Below are 17,899 nucleotides of genomic sequence, written 5' to 3'. Positions count from 1 at the left end.
GCTGCTAAGATCATCTTCTTGGCTCGCCGCTCTGACCATGTAACTCCACTTCTGAAATCTCTTCATTGGCTTCCAATTCACTTCCGAATCCAATATAAACTTCTCCTGTTGACCTACAAAGCTTTTCACTGTCTAGCTCCTTCCTATCTCTCCTCTCTCATCTCACACTATTGCCCCGCTCGTGCTCTTTGCTCCTCTGATGCCATGTTTCTCGCCTGCCCAAGGGTCTCTACTTCCCTTGCTCGGCTTTGTCCATTTGCTTCTGCTGCCCCTTACGCCTGGAACGCTCTTCCAGAACATTTGAGAACTACAAGTTCAACCGCAGCTTTTAAAGCTCAGCTAAAAACTTTTCTTTTTCCTAAAGCTTTTAAAACTTGATTTTGTTCTGACTTTATACTGTTAGTTTTACCCTACCCATGCCTGTTTGCTTTCTCTTCCCCTCCTTATTGTTTTATTATGATTTTATTAGAATGTAAGCCTATGCGGCAGGGTCTTGCTATCTACTGTTTTACTCTGTACAGCACCATGTACATTGATGGTGCTATATAAATAAATAAATAAATAAATAATAATAATAATAATAATAATAATAATAATAATAATAATGTCTTCCCAAGAGGCCCAATTACACCCATGGAAAGCTTTCAACAGGAGGGAAACGGAAAATAAGACCAGTGCCACAGACAGAAAACGTTAAGTCTGCCCTGGTCGGCATGAGCCAGCAGGCTTTGGAAGCAGTGGAAGATCTGCTGTTTCACTCCACCTTTTAATGCATACCCAGCTAGGTTTTACATCAAAGGCCAGTACAGAACTAACAAGCTGTACCCATAATTAAGAGACTAGGTGGTTGGATTATCTCTCGAGAATAAATCCCGTCCTGTCCTCCTATTGGCTTTTATCATATCTATGGCTTACATTGTTACTACATTTAGTTATGATTAACACTAACCTGGCTTTGCTGTCATAGCTTTAAACCCTACTTTAAAATACTGATGAAAAGCAAATTATAAAGTGAGAACAGATTTCTATTGAAGCCAAAGTATATTTGTCCATTTGTTTAAAGCAATTCAGTGAGGAAAACGTGGCAAGACTGCAACAATGAAATGTGTAAATCCATAATTTGCTGTCCTTTATGAGCATTTCAGAAATAAGTAACATTCATAGGATGTAAAATGAAAGGCAGTGAACCCAACAGAAAGATTGTAGAAGAGTGCCTGCAAAATTAATATGTGGCGCCTTGTATATCAATTTGTCCATGGGTATTTTTAACTGTTATTAGTCCTCCAGATTCAGTTGTCTGTGTGCATTTATTTTCAGTATTTGTAAGTCATGTTTTCCGAGTGGCCTGCAACAATAAATCATTCAAGTATCATTAGTCAAGAATCAATACAAATATTAAAAAGCACCATAACAATTTCAGCAGCAGTGAGTAACACAATATAATATAAAACAGTATCACTAAAAGTGCACAGTAGTTCTAAAATTCAGTGCATTAGAAAGTGCACAGAGCTTAAAAAGCCTGGTAAAATTGAAAAGGTCTTCTCATCTGATCCTGAAAAGAGTATTAAAAAGTTGTCAGTAAAGCTTCCCTGCAGAGGGCATTCCATAACTGGAATGCTACCACCAAAAAGACCTTTTCCCCTGTAGCATGCATAGATTTGGGCAGGTTTATGTGCTGCACAACTAATCTAGGTTCAGTAGCTACCACATTCATTTTCTAGAAATCAGTAGTAAAATGCCACTATAAAAAAAGTAGGAATATAACAGTAGTTTGATAAATTTGAACTTGCCTTTTGTGTTTTAAGCCTGTTGCTTTCACAATAGAACTTTATTACAACAGTATTTGTTTTAAATTCCAGTTAAAGAAAGTGAAGAAAAGGAGGTCCTTCTGAAAACAAATATTTCCGGTCGCCAGAGTCCAAGTTTTAAACTTTCCTTCTCTAGTGGTACAAAGGCTAACCTCACCAGCCAGTCAACTGCAAGTAATTTGCCTGGGTCTCCTGGATCTCCAGGATCGCCTGGGTCACCCGGATCGCCTGGATCAGTTTCTAAAAGCACATCACAGATGGCAGCTATAACTACCAAGGTACTATTTTCTCCTGAATCAAAGCATGCTGCTTTATCAAAACAGTATACCCATCCCTAAATTGGATGAGTTCACATAACACGACAAACCACCCTGCGATTAAGCTATATAGTGTTCATTGTTCGCAGAACTACCCACGGAGTGTCTGACAGATGATCATTCTCACTGTGGATTGTTCTCCCCCTCCTTTAGCTGATATTGCAGGGTTCTGCATGCCAGAACCTGTCTTATCTGTCCATCCTGTCCCGCCCATCCCTGCTCTGATCACGACCCCTTTTTTGTTCCTCGGCTTTTTAATTTTTTTGGCCCAAATGGAACCGTTAAATTGTTTATCATCAGCCCCAGGAATTTGTGTAAATGGTGCCATAATTTTTTTGTCGGTTTTTGTCAGTTTTGCCTTGTCAGTGCTCTTGTATGTTTCAGCTGCCAAAGGCAGCAAAAGCAGTACAAAACATGCAAGGAAATTGACAAGATGAGACTGCATAGAGGCTAATTTGATGGCCTTTGACAGTGACAGGTTGGGAAAAGGGGAACAAATCGCCCACTTAGCAAGGTGATCCCCAAGGTTTTACATGTTGAATTGACACTTGTGGGTTCCCTGCTTCTATTCCATGCCTTTTAGGGAGTCCTGTGCTCTCCCCTTTTTTGCAGTTCCCTTCTCTGCTGTGATTACTGTGAATGGGAGCTTGACTCCTATCAAGCAAATGCTTGGAAGAGTTGTAGCTGCACATAATCGGTAAAAGCCATGCCCCTTAATAGTTAATAATTCATCTAAATAAACCTTTGTACAATACAGGAGTTAATATTATTAGTCAGCCTGTCAGTATGTTTCATAATTACTTGGATCTTGTAACTTGTGCACAATTCATACATGTGAATGATTTGTCAAATTGTTGTAGTTTTAAATGGAAGATTTAATTTTATGAAATTATCCTAATTTGATCATTCAAAAAGATAATGCTTGTAAATCTTTTTTTTTTTTCATTTTTAGGGAGGACTAGTGGGGCTTGTAGATTATCCTGATGATGATGATGATGATGATGAAGAAAGCCTACCTTTGTCACAGAAAGCAAAGCTAGAATCCTCATAATGACAGCTCTGAATATCAATATTGGTTGAGTGATAAACTAGGTTTCCAGAGGGGGGGAAGTCCGTAATTTAAAAACTGCAGTCTCTAGTAGATTACTGTGTATAACACAGATCAACTTAAAAACATGGATTTCTGCTAATCAAGTGCCAATTTGAAGGAGCAGAAGAAGAGGAAATACTACACTTTATGGAAAAGACATGCCTTTCACCTCTCCAGCTTGGACCACGCATTGCCCTTTTCTCAGGGAAGGAAACGGAAAATATAAAGCCAACAGGGCAGAAGTTTTGGTAGTGGAATTCTGGATTGGCTGTTCAGTTGTTACAATCAGAATATGCTTTCTTGGACCATGTACAAGACTTTGAAGAAAAGGCTCTTCTGCCATAGTTCTTCACTAGCTAAGAATGCCAGCAGTTTCTTTGTATAAAGAGACCTGCCTTTGAAACCATACATTCTGAACATTTTAGTCAAGCTACAACAGGTTTTAAAAAAAAAAACTCTTTGGGGGAGGGCTGAACATAAGTTTCCTCTTTTTTTAATCTGTTCCCTTTTGCCCTTTAAACTGCAGATTTTTGTTTGGAAGTGAGGGATTTGTCTATCCCTTGATTAAAAAAGATTGAATGGAATTCTAAATGTCACTTTTGTGTCATAATTTTATTTTTATTTTGCCCCGAGTGTATGCTTAGTTGTTGAGTATATATTTGGGACCATTAAATTTTTTTGATGTAATATAATCTCACTCTTGTGCTGGTACCTGTTTCACCTGTGTAATTCTGTTCTACAACACAATTCTTAATACGTTTAGGATTTTATGGGAGATGGTATAATTTTTATTGAAAAAGAGCAAATTAATCTTGCCACAATGTGCATACAAAAGCAATACTATTTTGTGACTAAATATTTTATATTAAACTTTACATCATCAACTGTCTTGAAACAATTCAGGGAAATAGGTTGGATTTTTTTTTTTAAAAAACAACTTTTAAGTAACCTATAAATATGAAATTAGTATTCCAAAGAGATTTTAAAATTTCTTAACTGGGAACTATGCTGGTACGTTTAAACCAAATTTGAAGTGGTTATTTAAGAATACAAATATACTGACACATTTGAATTTTGGAAAAAAAGAAATAAAGATGAAAGAATTACTGCATTAGTGGTATTTTTTAAAAAAACTTCTGACTCCCTTTGGAATACCAGTTTTACTGTTGCATCTTATGCCGGGATTATAACGTTTTAATGAGAACTCAGGTTATCACTATAATCCTTGGGAGAGAAATAGTAAGATATTCTATGGGTGTAACAGTAGCTATCCTTTTGTCTGCTCATTGCAAACTGGACTTATTTTAGTTCCCTAAAAATTTTCCAAATTTTTTTATTGGAAGTGTACAGAGAGGAAGACTATTCAGAATATGATCCCTTGTTTAATTTCCAGGCAGATGTCTCAACCTAGTACAATTCTTGGGTTCACGTGTACCTCTTCCTCATGCTGTAAGGAGAAAGTATCAAGTAGAGAAAGTTGTACCGTGTTTATTTGAATTGCATTTATCCTGACCATCACATCAATATACCAGCCTTTTTCCAGGGAAAGAGCAGACTTCAAGTATCTGTGCTTATAGCCCAGTTCACATTACTTCTGTCCACAGTGAGGGAGACACATGCTACGGAGCCAAGTCCTTGAGGTCAAGACAGATCTCAAGTCTCAGGAAGGCATATATAGGGAGAGGCGCTCCCTGAAATATCGAGGCTTTAAATGTCATTACCAATGCCTTGAATTCTGACCAGAAGTATATATAGGCAGCCAGTGCAATTCCTTTAAGACTGGTGTTATATGGTGTTTATGGGATGTACTGGTCAGCAGTCTAGCTACTGAATTTTACACTAGCTGCAACTTCTGAGTTGCCTTCGAGGGCAGCCCTATTGTAGAGTGCATTGCAGTAGTCTAATCCAGTGCGTTCAGTACTGTGGCTTTGTTATCCCTGTCCAGGAAAGGCTGTAGCTGGTGGATCAGCTGAAGCTGCCCCCAAGTACTCTGGGCCACGGAATCCACTTTGGCCTCCAGTGTCAAGGATGGATCTAGGAGTACTCCCAAGCTGTGCACCTACTCTTTCAGGGAGAGTGCAACCCTATCCAGAACAAGTTGCTTGCCAATTCCCAGACTCGGGAACCACTAATCCACAGAGCTTCCATCTTATCAGGATTCAGCTTCAGTTTATTAGCCCCCACCCAGGCCATTACAGCCTCCAGGCACTGGTCCAGCACCTTCACCACCCCAGTTGACTCTGACAACAAGGAGAAATACAGCTGAGTATCATCAGCATACTGATGACCCCCAAACCCCTAATGACCTCACCCAGCGGCTTCATGTAGACGTTGAACAGCATGGGGGATCGAATAGAGCCCTGTGGCACCCCACAGCTTAATAGCCATGGGGTGCAATAGGAATCCCCCAATACCACTTTCTGGAATTGGCCCTGCAAGTTGGAGCAGAACCACTGTAACACAGTGCCTCCTACTGCCATCTTGCTGAGCCGATCTAGTAAGATACCATGACCGCTTTTAATGGTATCAAAAGCCACTGAGAGATCCTGGAAGATCAACAGGGTAGCGCTCCCCGTCTTTCACCCGGAGTAGGTTGTCAAAGCAACCAAGACTGTTTCAATGTCGTGCCCTGGCCTGAAACCAGACTGGAATGGGTCCAGATAATCAGTTTCTTCCAAGAACTTCTGAAGCTGCCCAATTAACACATGCTTAAGCACTGCACCCAAAAAGGGGGTATTAGTGTCACATGCCTCTGGGTCCAGGAGGTCCTCTTTCAAGGCAGCAGACACCACCCCCTGACAAAATGAGGCATTTACCACCCCCTGGACCCACCCAATCAATCCACCTCTGCTGGATCGTATTAGCAAAGATGGGCAAAGGTCAACCTTACATGTGGTGGGGTGGACTGATCCAAGCATCTTGTCCACATCATCAGGCTGCCAACAACTGGAACTGATCCCAAGAAACATGTCAAGATTGGGGAACTGGATGCCTCCCCAGGCTCTGCAATAACTGGCACCTTCTGAGCGAATACAAGCAACTTTCTCCTCGAAGTGCCTAGCAAATTTATTACAGCAGATGACTTCTCCCTAGAAAGTTACAAGTGTGTAACCCATTTATCCCACAATCTAGAATAAACTGAAACACTAACTGCAAGCAGTAGGGTTGAATCCTTTCATAATATTTTCTAGATGCCACTGATGGTTTCACTTTTACCAGTTTTTATATTCTAAAATATTCTGTTACACTTCTCACTACTCAAGCCCAGCTTACGTTGCATAAAACTGCCGAAGTTTGGGTTTTTAAAATTTACTAGTTTCTCACTTAGTAGGGTGTGTCTGCTGTTCATTATAGAGTTTTCTAATTATTCTACACCTTTTAATTATTTTATTTTAAATCGTATTCAGCATCAAAGGAAAAGTATAATGGTGAGGGGGCGGGAGGGGGTATAGAATGCCTTCAGTATAAAGTCAAACCTAGGTATTGCATTAGCTATCTATACTGCAATGGCAGTACAAGGATGTGTCAACATCCTATTATCCTTTCTGTGGCACTAATAGTCTCCTGTGTAGAAGACATCTGGATATGCTTCTAAACAACACTAGCATCAGAACTTTACATAAGTGTTTTTCAAACCTTTGGGAGAAATTACAATATCTAGTTATTCAGAACGAGTTTATGTTAATGGTAATAGCCTGTCATTTTGCCATGGTCACCCAGTGATTTGATAACCAAGCAGCACTTTCAGCCCAGCTTTCAAGGGTCCAAGTCCAGTGTTCTGCTTATTGGGTTCCACTTGGGCTCTCACTGCAGGCTTCTACCATGTCTTCCCCAGTTGGCACCAATAAACGTTGTAGAACCATGTATGATTTAGTGGCATAGAAAGGTAAGCATTAGCAGAAACTTCCTAACTGACTTGTATAGCTCAGCCATGGTGCAGGCTGCCAAGGGATGCCATGGGATGGTTTTCCTTGGATTTCAAAGAATGATGCTGGTATCTGGGGGAAATGCTGTAGGAGTCATGTACAGGATGGAATTTGAATAAATGACATTGGATCATGGAGCTACAATAAATTGGATATAGCATACAGGTAAGATTTTTGTGAACCGCCCAGAGAGCTTCGACTATTGGGCAGTATAGAAATGAAATGAAATAAATAAAGATGGTATTTCCTCCCTTTTTCATACCCTCAAAAGCGGAGAATGAAGAACACTCTTCATTGAGGTTACAGGTGTTAATTAATTTGTTTTCTCTTATTACTTCCTGAAGACGATTGATTGACTTGATTATATCTGTTAGATGCAGAGCTGAGAAGTTAGGAACATGAAATCCCATGCTCCATGGTTCTAAAAGTCTTGATGAAATTGAGCAGCTATTATAGTTCTATGATTAGGGCAACAATCTAATTACATTTACTGTTTGTTTAATGGTAGTACAAGAACTACATTTAAAAATCTGGTGGATGTGTTTGGCAGAGAAGGTCTATTTCCTTATTTACTTTAGTTTGATGGAAGAGTAGGAATATTTTCCCTCTATGGTATAGCCCTACAGTACAAATGTTCAGCCAACATTTTTCCTCTGAAAATTAATGTGTGAATGTAACCTTTTGGTAACTTGGGCCGGATCTACACTACTGTTTAAAAGCGCTTTATAACAGTTTTGACAACTGTTTGGGCCCAGGATACACTCCATATTCAGTTGTCAAAACTGTTATAAAGCTCTTTAAAGCAGTAGTGTAGATCCGGCCCAGGTCATCTGTAGTGTTTGGCAAGTAGTGAGGGCGATTCTACCACTCTACCAAACTTTCAGGATGTATCACCTGTATCACCATGCCACATGGTAAAGGAAATCTATACCATACATCAAGTGTGGATGTGAGGTCAAATTTATTTTACTTTAGACAATGGCCTTAGCTAGACCTAAGGATTATCCCAGGCAAATGGAGGGGTCGTCCCTGCCTGCTCCCAGGATCCCCTGTGTGTCATTTGGATGCACAGGGATGATCCCAGGATATAGGCCTGAGCTAGCTATGGCCAATGCCTACCTTGCCTTCTGCACCCACAAAAGGCCCTAAGGCAGATTCCAGATAAATATAAATACAATTTACAAAGAGAGATGGAGGAAGCAATCCTATGGCCCCTAGACAGCATCTGAGGAGCCATAGGATATTTCGGATTCCCTAATCCAAGGTTGGCGATAGTGCTCCATCCTCGGAGGGGAAAGTCAGAGCTCTGCCCCCTCCCCCACATCACTAGTGCAGAAAGAACTGTGCCAGCTACTCTCTGAGGCAGGGAACTCTACTTCGGAGAAGGGAACTTTTAGGTAAATGGGGAGGGGAGGAGACTGGAGAAGCCAGGACACAAGTTATGTTGAAACCTCTCTAGCCTCCTTACCTCCCACTCCGATATGCCCCTCTAGCAAAAAAAAACTGCAGAGCTGGGGGACAGGGAGGTGAAGCAGTAAGCCTGCATACACTAGTTCTTGGGAACATGGCTAGGAGGGTGCTATTGCTCCATGTCCTAATAGTGGGTCCCTGGACAACAGCTGGTTGGCCACTGTGTGAACAGAGTGCTGGACTAGATGGACCCTTGGTCTGATCCAGCAGGGCTGTTCTTAAGATCACCTTTGCCACTCCTCCCACCCTGCATAGGATGTTCACAAGCCTCCAAGTTCGGGAGCTTATGATCATTGAGGGTACAACCCATAGGATTGTGCCCCAGATGAAGTACAAATATGTGGTAACGTGGCCTCAAACTACCCAATGTTTTTGATCGGGTGCAGACATTTATGGTTTTTCCCCTTTATGATTTTTATTATTTTATTTATTGAAACATTTGTATTCCGCCCATATCACTTGGATCTCAGAGCGGCGTACAGATAAAATCAGAACAATGTAAGCAGTCAGTTGCAATACTGAATACCAGCTTGTTCAGCGGTTGCAAACATGGTAAGTTAACACTTGATCATTTGTCTGAACTCACCAACTGCTGGTTTTGGACCATAATATTCCAGGAATCCTGAGAATCTTCATCTCCACTTTTATTAATTCACATTTTTCTTACCTTTTCTATGAACAATACAAACCTTCAAGCTTGATTTAAATAAATGTCAATAAAATTACAATGTTGCGTCTACGATTTAAGATATGGGTGGGTGTGTTTTTTGTACAGCTGTTTTCATGACTAAATATATTTCAGAATTGGATAATTTCTATAGTTTTTCCCTCCTTCTGAATAACCAAGGCACAAATCTGAGCATTGAGAATGGCATGGCCTGCTATCCTTCTACCTTTTCTTTGTTCTAGCATTCTGTAAAACCAGTCTATCCCTACCTTTCAAGAACTAAGACTTTTAGACAACACATGAATGGAGACGCTTTGTTGATAGTTGGAACCGTTGCTGGGAGACAGTAGGAGAGAGGCGAATCACTCTGTTTACAATTGCCAAGTATATTTGAAAATGCCTTCACTTGGGACATTTCTCCCTCCCCCCAGGTTGTTTCAGGATTGCTGTAAAATGGCAACAAGGCGCCTGAGGAAATGGCAATATCGTTGCATCTGTCTCTTCAAGTCTCTGAGTTGAAACGGGGTCTGTTGAATCTTACATGAAAGGATTTATTTCTTTTTTAAAAAATAATCCAAGGGAATCCATTAGGTTGATTTTAATTCCAAAAATAAATAAATAACGGAGGACTTTGCTGTTGTGGGTTTGATTTATAGTTCTCACCAAACTAGAGGGACATTGCAACCATACAAAGTAATCCTATACTTGTTTACTCAGAAGGAAGCTCCATTGTGTTTAAATGGAACTTACTCCAAGGTAAGTATATGTAGAAGTGCAGACTAAGCCAAGAGGTAATTCCCAGTGAAGAAAGTGGGATTTAACTTCTGCATAAAACACATTGACCCTGTTTAGACGACACACTAAGTCACAATGGTTTAAGCACTTTGAGCTAAACATCATGGCTTAGTGTGTCGTGTGAACCATTCTTAACCATAACCATGGTTTAAACATGCTCACTAATCATTTGCCACAAAAGCGTCAGTGGCCTAACCATGGCTTAGTGTGTCGTCTGAACAGGCCTATTGCTTGATTAAGTGTAATGGTCCAGCTAGGACTGGCAGATGCCTTAGCACAGCCTTCCTGAACTTGGTGCCCTCCAGATGTGTTAGCTATAACTCCCATCGTCTCCAGCCACCATGTCCAATGGCCATGATTGGGGATGGTGAAAGTTGCAGTCCAACACATCTGGAAGGCACTAAATTGGGGAAGATTGTCCTAACAATAGAATGTTTGGCCCCTGGTTTGTGAGCACCTGTGCGTGTGTGTAAGTTTACAATGTATCCATTGTCTTTGGCTTACATGGTTTCTCCTTTTCTGTGTTGTGTGTTCCTTATGTTTGTTTATTTAACATATTTGTATGCTGCTCCTCAGCCCAAAAATAAAGGGCCGGGGGCTCACAATCAGTCAGTCCCTGCCTGCAGGCTTACAATAGGCTGATGTTCTTGATGGGTCCCGCATAACAGTTTGCTGTTACATTCAGCTGAGCAGAGTTAGGTTCTTATATTTTTTAATTAATTATATATAATCCACGGTACTCAACTTGCCCAACAACATTAAAATCAAAGAATAAAACAGGAACTAAAAAGAACCATGACAAAAGAACAGTAATACATAAAAATGAGCAGCTAGGTGAAAACAGACAACAGATAGTAGTGTAATGGGCCAGGAATTCTGCCATAGAAGCAGCTGTGGGGGTGCCGAAAAAAAAATAAGTATTGGCCTATCTGGTCACAGTTTCCAAGAAATACCTGTTTTCAGTGGTGTCATTGTGACAATTTCCACATCGGTTGTGCTAACTACATGTATGTTTGTCCTAAAACAAACTCCCAATTTGCTGTGATCACTGGAGTTGATTTTCTTACAGTTCTGATTGTTGCATTTTTTTATAGCCACTAGGTGATGCAAATATCCTTAGATTGCAGTGTCATTCATAAACAGTCACTGCACACACATGTACACACTTTTTCTGACTTTTGCCTCTGATAAGACAAATTGCAGTGTTCAAAGTCTTGTATTATCAGGCTTCTATGAGCTGGGCAGATGTTAGAACTATACTTAACATCATTTCCCATAGTTCTTGTTATCTATCCAGTATTAGAAATAACACAGTGTTTAAAGAAGCTGCCAGATGCAATACATAAATTGGGGGCAGTGTTAACTTGCAGTTGGTTTAACCTTCCAGTGTCCTGCAATTGATGTTTGCCATTAGATGTTTGTATAGCTCAAATTGTACCCTGTGAAGAGGAACAAATGTTTGTGCCAAATATTTTCCTACTCCTCCCCTTCAGCTCTCTAGCTCCTTTCCTTCTGACACATTGTTTACTAGTGTAGGAGGAATTTTCTGGTGGTCTTTTAAGAGGTACTGAACATAGGTGCAGGTTCCTGCAATACCTTGCAACAGTACTCCCTAAATTCCCCACTATAGTAGGTGTATGGAAGATCCAGAGATAGCCATCCAGAATAATTAACTTCACTCAGACTCACAAGCACAATGAAACTGTTATAACTTTAAAACATTTGTTAAAACAATTTAAGGAAGTTAAAGCCCAAACAGACACACGAACTTCCATTCAGCAAAGCAAATTAAAAGAACATACAAGTCTAGCAGGTTTCTGGAGAACAAGACAAACATAGACCATCACACCCCCAATGACAACATGACAATACCACCCATACTGACTCTGTGAAGGAGCTCCTTTTCACAGAGGGACTCCCGTCTCTCCCAGGCAAGACCAAACCATGCCCGAGGGAAAGGGAAGACATCTTTGTCTTGTGTATCTAAACTTAAATACTTTTCCCAAAGACAAAGACCTCCCTCCTAATACATATTAATTTATTCTGAAATGGCTAAATTTATTGGTCCATGTGATTAGTTTAGATACTTACCTGACGTATTTGTTTATGACAACAAAAGGTCAAGTTGTGGTTAACCTGTCTGGGTTATTTCTCTGTTCTTAGGTACAGCCTCACCTAGGGTGACCATATGAAAAGGAGGACAGGGCTCATGTATCTTTAACAGTTTCTTAGAAAAGGGAATTTCAGCAGGTGTCATTTGTATTTATAGAGAACCTGGTGAAATTCCCTCTTCATCACCACAGTTAAAGCTGCAGGAGCTATACTAGAGAGACCAGAATTAAAAGAGGGCAGGGCACCTACAGCTTTAAGTGTTGTGATGGAGAGGGAGTTCCACCAGGTTCTCCATATATACAAGCAACACCTGCAGAAATTCCCTTTTCAATACAACTGTTAAAGATACAGGAGCCCTGTCCTCCTTTTCATATGGTCACCCTAGCCTCACCTGTCCTTTACCCTGGACCCTTCACCCAGTTACAGTTAGTACATGTCACAAGTTCTCATGACTAATGTCTTTTGAGCAATACCAAGTTGCAAGTCCCCATGAGTAATGTCTTTGAACAATATCAAATCATATTTCCAAATCATTTTCTATCAGGCCTTATCCAAACTAAATTATCTAAACCCCTGATACAGTGTTCTATGTGTGTATGCCTACTTGTCCCCTTAATATTAAAGCATTACCCATATCACTTGTACACCCGTTTAAACCCATTCCATGCCCCCCAAAAGCTTCTTTCTCTATGCTAACAAACTTTCATAACCCCAATCTTACACATAATTAGTAAAAATTTAAATGAAGAAATAATCTTACACTAGAAGCACATGACAGAGAAGTCATGCTAGGTCGATAGGTGAAGTGAGCTTGCAGAAATGAGGACACTTCTGACATTCGTCCATGCATTGTATTTAATTGCACTTCTCCGTGAGACTATATATACATGTCAGACAAAACACATCGGAGAGCAGCAAAGAATTTAAAAATAATAAATAATGGACATGCCTTGTTGCTTGAGGTAGCTCTTGGGAGCGTGCTGATAACTTCCGAGCCATTATGAAAAATCAGCACGTAAATCTTGCACAAGGCCTGTTGGCCAAATGCTGCCAAACTGCCATTTAAACAAGCATTTACTGCACAGCTCTATTAATATTTTCTTGGAACTACGTCAGTGTGTTCAATAGTAAAAGTATATAAGATGCAACATTAGTCACCTTGAAACTACACCACCTGGAATCCACGCACTCTGTCATAACTGGTTCACATATTGGTGGAACTAGTAAGTATTTAATAGTTTGAACCACCAATATGCAACAAGAAGTTAAGTTGCAACAGTTACTGTGTTAGAGTGCAAAGCTATGCATGTTTACTCAGAAGTAAGTCCCATTGTGTTCAGTGGGTTTTATTTCTAGGTAACTGTGTTTAGGATTTCAGTCTTAGTATGTTAGAAATAACTCCTTTCTTCATTGCTTCTTCCAGGTTTGTTGAAGATCAATTTATTAAGGCATACAGAGGAAAGGACAGAGGGGTCACCTTGTAAGACTGATATGTTTCTCCAGTCAAATCTGTGCAGAACTTTAAAAAGAGGCAACAATCAACTATTATTCTTTAAGCATGCCTAGAAGCATGAAATGAAGAATAATTTAACAATACATCATCACTACAGAATTTTATGCACATCTCCAAATTCCAGCAAGTGTAAATCAACCTGAGGTATGCAGGTGTAGCTGAAATGCTGAGTCCAGCTGGTTTAACTTGGATTGTAGCAAAACATTCAATTTGTTAACAGTGGAGAACAGTACAGATTAATATTTCCAGCAGTACTGACTTAGTGAATTGTGTACAGAGCCAGGATTATATAAACAGGAAGGGATTTCCCACTTAGTTGTTTCAATAACAAATCGCCCACCTGGTCAGATACAGATTTTCCATTCAGTTCAATTGAGTTTTGAGTGCCTCAGAGATAAAGAAGCAGGGAGAGCCAACTTAATACCGACTCGACAAACCCCAAATTTCTCTGTTCAAGATCCTACATGAATTTCAGAGTCACTTTAACAAGTGTCTTATAAAAATATATAATTTAAGCTGTTGTGCTATTATGATACAACTGTTATGCTGACATATATCTGCCTGCCTGCTGGGCTATAATAATCAAAGCAATCATTTCAGATCTATTCTAAATAATTTGCAGGGCTTGCTCATAGTAGTAAAGTATGTAAAGTGTGGTGTGGTGTAGTGTCTAAAGTGTTGGACTGGGAGATCCAGGCTCTAGTCCCCACTCAGCCATGGAAACCCACTGGGTGACTTTGGGTCAGTCACACACTCTCAGCCCAACCCACCTCACAGGGTTGTTGTTCTGAGGATAAAATGGAGAGGAGAATTATGTACGCCACCTTGGGTTCCTTGGAGGAAAAAAGGCGGGATATAAATGCAATAATAAATAAATAAATACTTGCAAATGTTAGACCAAAGAAACTCTACAGGGGCTATCTATATCTAATTGGGATAGGCTGGTAAAGAATGTTGCTGAAAGCAATAGCTTACAGAAAGGTAAGAAAGCAGTTATTATGACAGACGAGGGCTGCTGTCAGACAGAAGGCTCCTGGAGCTACCAAACAGAAGGCATTGTGCAGCAATTCTATCTTTGTTTCTTTAATGGATTTCCTGTGATAGGAAAAAAAGATGGAAGAAATGGTGAGAAAATATGGGAAGGTTATGAGTGGAAGGCGTCTGGCTCCCCTGTAAAATTCTGTGAACGAGGCAGGAAGACGGCAGTATAAATGCCTCATCGGGAACTACCCTAGGACTTTAGATCTTAAAACCATTTACTTTACCCAAGTACCATGTCTGAACAGACTGAGAATTGCAACCTTCGCGACAGTTTACACACACTTAGAACTTTTTCTACATGAGGTGTTTATTGTGTACTCGAGTTTCCTTACTTACAGTTTTTTACAGGCTCTCTGACAACAACATGAGCCTCCAGTCTTGCTTCTGTTTTTTAAGAGGACTTCCCTGGCATTTTTTTTTAACGAACAGAGTAAATGGGGTATTATTTCTGAAAGCGAAAAGACAGTTTCCTACTTGTGTGTTTGCACTATTCCACTATAGCACAGTGCTACTTAGAAGTTACGTAGTGGAAAAGCGACCAAGGAAAAGATCTTTGTGTAGTTCTCAATTCTGTGACAACTCCAAAAGTAGATACAGCAATTAATAGCCTTGTGTACACACAGATTACTATGTTACCCCAGTACGAGCTCTCATCCTGAGATAGCTCTGCCAATGAGTAAGGAGAAGTTAATACTCTTCAGGTGCAGATGTGTGATAAAATGGTTGTCTGAAAGCATTCCTAAGCAGGTTTACTTGGAAGTTAGTTCTACTGTTAGGTCAATGGGACTTACTCCCTATGAAATGTATTTAGGATTGCACTTTCAGGCTGCCTGCTATCCTATTCATACTATTTGGGACCGTATCGCTACTGAATTCAGTGGGACTTACTTTCCAGTAAGCATGCATAAAAGTTGATTGCATTTCACAATGATTTAAGTGCAACTTTTGAGGCTTGCAGCCCTCAGGAAAAAATACAATTTGATCTTTAATACTGGAGTTGTCCTAGGGTTAAGTTATGCCACAAAGTGATATCTATCATACTTTACAGATGTTATTTTGGTGCTGGAATTATATGAGACTCTTCCTGAATGAGGTGTGAGTAACTATAGATAGGCCCTGATCAGAAGGTACCTTAAACCATGCCTCTATCCACAGTGAATAAGGCTTTTTGCCTTATTCACTGTGGTTATTCACTTATTCACTGAAAAGGGCCACAGACAGGTACAGTCATAAAATATTAGCCAACTGCTCATAGTGAGATTTCAACAAAGCATAAAATGGAAAACAAAGTATCTAATAATTCTCTCTTTAGCAAGAGCTTTGAGAGGTAATTTCTCAAACCAAAAGTACACCTGGCATTCTAGGTGCAGCAGTCCCTCCCCTCCCCTCCCCATTAAAAATCTCTGATTGAAAACAAATTGAACTTTCAGCAGAACTGCCTTAGACTTGCATTGCAGGGCATGCCAGGAACTCATCTTCACCCACCCTAATTTATGACTCAGAATTAGAAGTTGATTCAAAACCTGAGCTGTCAAACAAATTTCCCTCTCATCTCGCACCATTTGTCTTGTCTATATAATAAGATACAGCCTGCAGCTATATGTTTTTCCTTCAATTGTTCAAAGTTTTATATCTTTATTTGTCTGAGATAATTTTTTTTTAAAAAAAATCTATACACTTGAACAAAGACTAAACGTTTGTTTTTTAAAGAAATGCTAACAAAATTAATCCTTGCCCATTGGTTTTAGATTCCTCAAAGATTGATGTGGATACCTTGGTATGCCAAGAGTGCTCGAATGCCCTTGGCCACCTTTGGGTACCATCTTAAAACACTGTTCTCCTCACACCCCACCACTGCTCAAGCCCATCACTGTTGCATGATTCTCTCTACCATGTGAGTCTGTGCCTGGCTGAGGATAGGCTGGTCTTCAGTTTGTTTACTCAGGCGGTCTATCCAGATTGACCCATGTTCAGTACTTGAATTATGGAACGAGGAGGAGGAAGCATGCCGCCCCTTTTGCGATGGTCCCTGTAGCTACTTTTTTTTTTTTAGAAGGCTATGGGTGTGTGTGATTTGGTTAAAACCGGAAGGAGTCATGGGATGTGATCAGTTTGTTTTCAGTAAGAGTTCCCCTATCTCCCCCAACCAATAATTTGAGCACACTGGTTGAACATCCTCTGTAAAGACTAACTTGATATGCTTAGCAACAGGGCCGGCGCTACCATTAGTCCAACTAGGCAGCCGCCTAGGGTGCAGACCTCAGAGGGGCGCAGTACTGCCCTTTAAAGGTCACAGCTTTATACAAATTAGTTGTTTTAAGAAAAAAAACATAATAAAAGGAAAATATAATAGTTCAGAAACTCTTCTTGAACAGCTGAATCGAAGTTGGCAATTTTTGGGTGGTGGTGGTGGTGCAAGTAGCTCGCCTTGTCTAGGGTGCAAAATAGTCTGGCACCGGCCCTGTTTAACAAGGTTGAATGTCACAGAGCTCCATCAGATGAGCGTTTTATTGCACACTCCTTACTGGGCACTCATGGATTTTCGCAGGTCCCTCTCACATCATCTACGCCCCATACACCTCCCGCCCCTTCTTCTCCCCACAAAAAGCACCCCAGTAAGTCTGATTTATTTTAAAGTCGGAAGTTGTCACTAACTCCTGCTGTGTGCAGGAGAAGCAGTAGGATCAAAACAGCCCACTGAATGGGCCACGTGCACATTGTTTACTTCCTCTTTCAAAAGAGGAAGTAATGAGGGACAAACGCGAGGGTGGAGAAGTGACGGTAAGCAAACACGATTTTCCTCGTCTGATTGAGCTTCAGGCTCCGTGGTTAGCGAAACTGTGGCTCTCTGGGGTTAGCACAACCCATGCTGTCGCACACAACACTTTAAGCCATGGATAGAGCCGCTAACCCTGCCACAGATGGTCTGACTGTGGTTAGTGAGTGAGCAGGGTTTAGCAAAACGCATCGCACAAGACACCTTAAACCCTGCTGCTTAACCAAAGGGTCTTGTAGGTCCTCAAAGCCTAACGAAGGTATGGCATAAGCTTTTGTTGACTAGAATCTAGTTCTATCAGATGCAAGTCTGATTTAAGTTTAAGTCTGTACCTCTTGTTAAAACACACTATATAAATGTTACGGTTTATTTTTATTTGCACTT

General features: G+C 40.4%; 1 protein-coding gene across 1 annotated transcript in view; it reads left to right on the top strand.

Annotated features, from left to right (window-relative positions):
* PPP4R3A (protein phosphatase 4 regulatory subunit 3A) overlaps positions 1–4,113 on the top strand; it is a 30,994-nt gene extending 26,881 nt beyond the window's left edge. The window contains exons 14-15 of the mRNA XM_063117969.1: positions 1,860–2,086; positions 3,078–4,113. Of these exons, the coding sequence (XP_062974039.1) occupies positions 1,860–2,086; positions 3,078–3,176 (326 nt within the window). The 3' untranslated portion in view covers positions 3,177–4,113. The remainder of the gene's footprint in view (positions 1–1,859; positions 2,087–3,077) is intronic.
* Positions 4,114–17,899: the final 13,786 nt, after the last annotated feature.

The sequence above is a fragment of the Elgaria multicarinata genome, chromosome 2 (assembly GCF_023053635.1).
Source record: "Elgaria multicarinata webbii isolate HBS135686 ecotype San Diego chromosome 2, rElgMul1.1.pri, whole genome shotgun sequence".
NCBI classification, from domain to species: Eukaryota; Metazoa; Chordata; class Lepidosauria; order Squamata; family Anguidae; genus Elgaria; species Elgaria multicarinata.
Note: the sequence above shows the minus strand (reverse complement) of the source record. Positions and strands in the feature narration are given on the sequence as shown.